Source organism: Octodon degus, unplaced genomic scaffold (assembly GCF_000260255.1).
Source record: "Octodon degus isolate 3935 unplaced genomic scaffold, OctDeg1.0 scaffold00090, whole genome shotgun sequence".
Lineage (NCBI taxonomy): Eukaryota > Metazoa > Chordata > Mammalia > Rodentia > Octodontidae > Octodon > Octodon degus.
The window spans coordinates 6,309,394-6,316,802 of record NW_004524666.1 but is presented as its reverse complement, the minus strand read 5'-3'; the positions used below and the strand labels follow the sequence as shown (position 1 = coordinate 6,316,802).

At 42.7% G+C, this 7,409-nt stretch overlaps 1 protein-coding gene across 1 annotated transcript in view; it reads right to left on the bottom strand.

Moving 5' to 3' along the window:
• Positions 1-5,404, bottom strand: part of CUNH6orf203 (chromosome unknown C6orf203 homolog) — a 10,110-nt gene extending 4,706 nt beyond the window's left edge. Inside the window, 4 exon segments of the mRNA XM_004637508.2 lie at positions 522-594; positions 4,044-4,227; positions 4,230-4,524; positions 5,364-5,404. Of these exon segments, the coding sequence (XP_004637565.1) occupies positions 522-594; positions 4,044-4,227; positions 4,230-4,512 (540 nt within the window). The 5' untranslated portion in view covers positions 4,513-4,524; positions 5,364-5,404.
• Between the last annotated feature and the right edge of the window lie 2,005 nt (positions 5,405-7,409).

The following is a 7,409-nucleotide window of genomic DNA, read 5'->3' as shown; positions in this document are numbered from 1 at the left end:
TGGCTGTCTTGTGTTGTGGGGATCGAACCACAGCAACCTGAGCCTGACTGCTTTGTTGAAGCAGCCACTTAAAGAACTGAGCTAAGGGGCAGGCCCCCCAGGATATTTTCTTATAATCGATTCCTTTCCCCTAAGATGGGTGCTACAGCCTGAAGCGGAAGAGAACAACCGTCTGCTCAGTGACACCAGGCCAACCCCTTCTATGTGAGCAAATGTTTCTGCCATCTAGTTACTACGAGTCCACGGAGGCTAACATCAATATCCTGGATGTCTAATTAGTGGATTTCTGCTAGTTGGTGGTGGCTTATCCTGAAATCTTCTCATCACAAGGTCACCACAAGAGCAAGAACAAGTGGCCTATGATGGGAGCCAGGAATTCTCACCAGCCCAATGGGACAGGGAGGACCTCTGAGGTCAGAAGCCTCTGCTCTGTAGGGCGGCCACAGGGAAATATGGGCCAGCACTGAGTGCTGATGGCAACATGCAAAACTATCTAGCTGTCATTATGGTTAATGTCTTACCGCTCTGCTTTTCTTCCATAATTTTTCCCCATTCAGTCTGAGTGCACCTTTGTAGAATGCATCTTCCACTTGGCTTTAAAAAAGAAAAAGAAGGGCAGTATTTCAAAATATAAAACAATTATGTGGTTTGCGGAAAATGCCTGAAATTAATACGTATGCTGACAGTGACTCCCTGTAAGTCTCCATTCAGAGTGCTGGGAAAGTGGAAAGTGAACTTTGGGTGTGTTTATCTACAACCAGGACCTAGGGCACTTCCGAATGCATGCTGTGCTCCTGCAGAGATCTGGAAATGCCTTGGGCAGCTGGCTGGAGGTGGCTTTTTGGTAGGCTGCAGCATGCAGACCATGCTCCTGTGCGCCAAGTGCCTGGCTGCAGCTCAGGGAGTCACACGGTCCGAGTGAGTGGGCGCCACCTTCCCCTCAGATACCTGCTCCACGCCACACATAGGGCACGGCCAGGAAGCAAGCCAAGCCGATCAGCCCTGATGCTGGAACATTCCAATTTGACAGCTGCTCATCCTCAGTGTAAACCACTGGACAAGCCGATGAGAGGAGAAACAGACAAAAACCGTGCCCTTTCCTTTTGATGAGCCTATGTCAGGTGACCCACACTGGGGCTCAGCTTAGTAAGAACAGCTGCAGCTACCACTCCAGGAGAGGCCCAGGATGAGTCACCAGACTTTGCAGAGCATTCAACAGACCCTAACTTGGAGCCAACAGGGGGATGATACCTCCATAGATTAAAAACTTGAACTATGCCATTAAACTAGCCCATAAAAGTACAAATTACAGAAGGAAATGTTTCTGAATTTATTCTCACCACAATCCTTAACACTGCATGTAGCATGCACACAGTGACTGCTGAAGGGGTAAGTGAACACTGAAGAGGATGAGCCTATTAAAGAAATCTTGGGCTGGGTATGGTGGCACACATCTGGAACCCCAGCACTCAAGAGAGGCTAAAAGCAGGAGGATCACAAGTGGACAATACAGCTACTTAGCATGAACCTTTCAAAATTAGAAAAGAAAGAAAGAAGGAAAAGAAGTAAAAAAAGGCCTGGGGATACAGTTCAGGGCCAAGGCCCTGGGTTTTTCTGGTTCAAACCCTAGTAAAAAACAAAGAAAAGGAAATCCTGAAAGTTACACTTAGAATTTCTATGTGCTATATGGATGCACATAGTACATTATTCTTTTAAGGAGACTTTTTATTTTTATTTTTTGGCAGAACTGGGGATTGAACGCAGGCCCTTGTGTTTACCCAGCAAGTGCTTATTCTACTGAGCTATCTCCCTGGCCTTTTGTATTTTTTTTTTTTAGGAGATTTATTCTGATTCAAGCACAAGATGTGATTGAAAAACAGAGCGTTGAAAATTTTAAAATAATTTATTATGTATGGTAAGAGGCATACTGTCATTAATACTTCCTTAAAATACTCCTTGCTTTGAACACATGTACCCCACAGTTCTTAGCCTTTCTGAAGCAGCTCCTAAAGCTTCTTTCACGGGTGTCTTTAGCTGCACTACTGGGGCTGCCTCAGCATCCTGAATTGATTCCAAACATTTTTACTTTTCATGGTCAGAAGAGCTAGGAGTCACATGGGGCCTCATCTGGCAATATGTGGATGAAAACACACCAAATGTTTTCAAGAGCCTGCTTTTCCACTGGGTGGCCCTGGGTTGCAGCATTCATGTTTTAATCTCATCTTGTGACTTGTAAAGACATGAAAGACTTCTAGAAACTGCTTCAGAAAGTGGCAAGAGGCCAGGCATGGTAGCACACGTCTATAATCCCAGCACTCTGGAAGGCGAGGCAGGAGGATCACTGTGAGTTCAAGATAGGCTAGGCTACAAAATAAGCTTAAGGCCAGCCTGAACAGTATAGTAAGACCCTGTCTCAAACAAACAAAAAAGACAAAAAGAAAAAAGGAAAGAAAAAGTTGCAGGAATGGTGGAATAAGTATGTTTAAAGTGAGGAGGAGGGGTGGCCAGATGGCTCAGCAGATTAAAGCGCCTGCTTAGGCAGACTCAGTGGCCAGGATTCAATGTCCCTGTGGCCTGCTAAGATGGCAAATGAGACTGGGTGTGGTGACACACATGCCTGTAATCCCAGCACTTGTGAGACTGAAAACAGGAGGATCACTATGAGTCTGAACAGTGTAGTGAGACCCCATAGACACTGTACTAAATACATTAAAAAATAAAAATTTAAAGTAAATAAATAAATAAATAAAGTGAGGAATATCTTGAGGGGTCCAATGCCAGTGTGCCTTTTACTATAATAAACTTTTAAAATTTGTCTTGTGTTTGATCACCCTTTGTATTTGCTTTATAAAAGTTAATATAGGCCAGGTGTGGTGGCTCATGTCTATAATCCCAGCCCTTGGGAGGTCAAGGCAGTACTGAGTTTGTTTTTTTTTAAATTATTTATTTATTTATTTATGTGTGTGTGTGTGTGTGTGTGTGTGTGTGTGGCCAGCTCAGCCCACCAGGGGGTGGGGCTGGCTGGCAGGTGGTGCTGGGGGATTGAACCGCAGTCCCTGTGTTCTGCTTAGCTTAGCTTGTTCTAAGTAGGTGCTTTAGACCACCAAGCCATCTCACCAGCCCTGTGCTTTGCTTTAGCTTAGCTTGTTCTAAGTAGGTGCTTTAGACCACTGAGCCATCTCACCAGCCCAAGGCAATACTGAGTTTGTGCAGAGCCTGGGCTATATAGTGAAACCCTGTCTCAAAAACTAAATAAAGAAAAACAAAGAAATAAACAAGCTATCAGCTAACAAAATCTAGATTAAAAAAAAAAAACCTAACCTATATTGGGTTTCTAGGCTGTTCCAGGAACTGTTATCAAGTGCTTTAGATGGATGCTCATTTAGTCCTAACAACTTAACTTCTAATTTCTAACTAGGTACTATTAGCCTATTTTATGATGATGATGATGATGATGATGATGTGTGTGTGTGTGTGTGTGTGTGTGTGTGTGTGTGGGGTACCAGGGATTGAACTCAGGCCCTTGTGGTTGCCAGGCAAGTGCTTATTCTACTGAGCCATCTCCCCGGTCCAGCCTATTTTAAAGATGAGAAAACTTGGGCAGAGAATGTAAGTGACTAGTCCAAGTTTACAGAGAATGAGGGGCAGAACTCCAGTAGTCTGGCTCAAGAGCCTGCACTGAGCACCACTGTATACTCCTCTTCTGACTGTGAGGCACTTCCTGACATCACAGCATTTGCGAAGCTGAGGTACACTAAACTTGCTGTCTACATCTAATACTCCTGTTTTCCTCACAAAGCTGTCAGTCAGTCCATGGCATTCAACTGTGTCTAAGAATCAAGGAAATGTGGCTCTTGAGATCTGCTGTCTCCTGGCTCGAGGATCAGTTTTCTCATCTGTAAAATGAAATAACTGAAATGGGTGTCTCAGAAGGTCCTTTCATGGGTGGTTACCCTTCACCATTACACGCCGAGTGATCTGTAATGTGGCACTGAAATACACACACGCCAAGTGAGTTGGTGATGGAAACATGTCATACTTACTTCCTCCCAATATCCAGGCCCGACTTCAGAATGACATCGTACCGAAATGACTGAACCACCTTCTCCAGGTCCTTGTAGTCTCTGACCACAGTGGGGTCATCCTCAAGCTCCTCTTCTTGGTCACTTCTCTCGTTAGAGTCACTCTCCTCATCACAGTCCTCCTCACCTTCTACTTTTTGCAGTTTTTTTTAGAGGACTTTTTAGAACTTACATTACTTTTGAGTCTTATAAAAAATGGAAAAATATATTCTGGAGATACTGAAAGTCCTGGGAGTCTCAGAGATAAAATATTATGGAAAAATGTTTTATAACCTGATGCCTTCAACTTGGTACTTGAAAAGTATAAATATTGATTCCAGGAAGCACAGAGTTTGTGTGAAGATGTCCTTTGAAGCACACCCCAGAGTCCAATCCAGGTTTTTGGCCTTTTAAGAACACCGGCAAACAACCTGACACTGGTCATAGCCATGGTACATCAAACCTGAAACAGACAAGTATTCAGTTTGATCTCACAAGGGCAATGCTACAGCATCCTGACACCAGGGGTGGGGAGAGGGTCACAGCATGGGCACTTCCTGTACAGCACCTACTGACACCCCCTATCAGTGTCCATGGAGGGCCTGCACATGGCATCTTCTAAGTACAATTCATATACTTAGCTCCTAGGATTGTCACAAGGGTCCCATGAGACTCTAGTGTGTGTGAAAACAGTTCTGCTCTTTTCCTTCCTCCTAATTAGCTCTGGGTGCAGACTGAGCTAATTTAAAAATATTGAGTGGGGGGCTGGTGAGATGGCTCAGTGGTCTAAAGCACCTACTTAGAACAAGCTTAGCAAAGCACAGGGACCGCGGTTCAATCCCCCAGCACCACATGCCAGTCAGCCCCGCCCCCTGGTGGGCTCAGCTGGCCACACACACACAAATAAATATACACACACACGCACACACACAAATAAATAAATTAAAAAAAAATAAATAAATAAAAATATTGAGTGGGACCACCCTGGGGTAGTGGGACCACCCAGGGCTCTCAGGACCTTCATTCTAGCCAATACGCAGGCCCGGTGTGTGAGTGGGACTTCCTGGTGCTCTCTGGAGCCTCACTCCAGCCAGTACTAAGGCCAGGTATGTGTGTGGAACTTTCTCTATCAAACAGGCCCGGTGTGGAACCCTGCAGCAAAACTCCCTGCAGAGGCTAGAGGCAAGACCCACCCAGCTGATCCAGGAGCAAAGCATCTTATCAGAGTGGCACAGCGGGTTCATTTCCAAGGGCTGCAGCAGGAAGAAGTGGAGTACAGCAGCCAAACTCAGGCACACCCACCTGGATGAATGTGAACTTGGTAGATCCTGGTGTTAAGGCAATAACTCTACCAAAGCTGTACAGTGAAAATCAGAAAATAGTCCTATACAAAATGACAAAGAGAAGGAACAAAATGCATTCTCAGGGGCTGGAGAGATGGCTCAGTGGAATAAGCGCTTCCCTGTCAAGCACAAGGACCTGAGTTCAATCCCCAGTTCCGCAAAAAAAAAAGGAAAATGCATTCTCAGGCTGCAAGTCCACCCAAAACAAATGCAGGAGACAATAGTATAGAAGAGATTGGAAATCACACACCTGAAATCTCTAAAGTAAGTGTCTGAAATAAAGAAACAACTGCATAAAGGTATAGAGGAAATCAGAGCAGAAATCATTTCTGAAGTAAAGAAATGATAACGATAATGAAAGAAGTACTAAATGCTTCTAAAGACACTGATAAAAAAATAGAGGAGAATAGAAAAATGATGGAATCCTTGAATGAGCAATATAGGAAAGAAATAGAATGCATGAAGCAGATTCAAAGAGATAGACAGGAAATTAAAACCTCAACCACAAGCTGGCAAAACTGTCTGAATGAAAGTGAAGACAGACTTTCAGACCTTGAAGACACCATTGTAGCTAGTGATAAGGTAAGAAAAGATCTCTTAAAAACGACTAGGATGCAGGAAAAAATAATTCAACATCTGCAAGATGATGCAAAGATGAACAACAAGACTAATAGGCATCAGTGAGAAAAGAGTCAATACAAATGAAATAAAAATATGGGCAGAATAGCAGAAAACTTCCCAAATATGGGGAGACAATCTGACATTCAATAACCGAAGCATATAGAACTCCAAATAACATCAACCCAATTAAAACCACACTCAGACATACAATAATTAAGATCTCAGAAATTCAGCACTGGAAAAGCTGCTAGAGAAAAGAAACAGATCACATTTAAAGAAAAATGCATCAGAATGGCAGATTCCTCTTCACAAACCATAAGGTCAAGAAAAGTATGGAGCAAAGTACTTCAAGTCTTGCAAGAAAACAAATTCCTATCCAGACTGATATACCATGCAAAACTTTCTTTCAAGTTTAATGGAGAAGGGGCCAGGGAGATGGCTCAGTAGAATAAATGCTTCCCTGGCAAGTGCAAGGGCCTGAGTTCAATCCCTGGTTCCAGGAAAAAAAAAAAAAGTTTAATGGAGAAATGAAGTACTTCTATGACAAAGAACAACTAAAGAATTTCATGATGACAAAGCCAAGCCTACACAGACTACTAAAAGATGTTCTAGAGAGGATCCAAATGACCACAACTCCATGAATGAGAATGGAAAGAACCTACTAAATAGGGCAAAAAATTAAACACAGGAGAAAAAGAGGCATACAACAGCAGTCTTCCAATTGTTCTTTTGTATGCAGCAGCAAAATATTTCTATCATCATACTCTATAAATGGACTTCTCCTGCACCCTATGGGTCATGATTCTGAATATTGTTTAATTTTAATTTTTGTTTTATGATTTATACTGTTTCTGACTTACAATCTACTTAAAAGACATGATATATTTTCTCCTAGTATTAGAAACTTTAAAAAAAGTATATTTACAATTTCCATTGACTTTATATTAGTTCTTCCTTGTCTTTCACACACACACACGCGCGCGTGCGTGCGAGCGCGTGAAATATGAATATAACCTGACATAAGATTGACACTGTTTTGTGGAAATCTTCAATGACCCTTTAATGTACTATAGAAATGATCCCTGAAAGTATGGCCTTTCAATGACCCTATAAATTGGTTCATCTAATATAAATATACTTTATGCATAACTACCATTTTGAGAGCTCTTTATTCTTTATCTAGGACAATACAGCAACTTCTCTCTTTTTTTTTTTGGCAGTACCGGGATTGAACTCAGGACGTTGTGCTTGCCAGGCAAGCACTTACTGTACTGAGTTATCTCCCCAGCCCTATTTTTAGTTTTCAAAGGTATGTTTGCTAAGTATAAAATTCAACGAGGGGGGCTGGAGAGATGGCTCAGTGGTCTAAAGCACCTACTTGAAA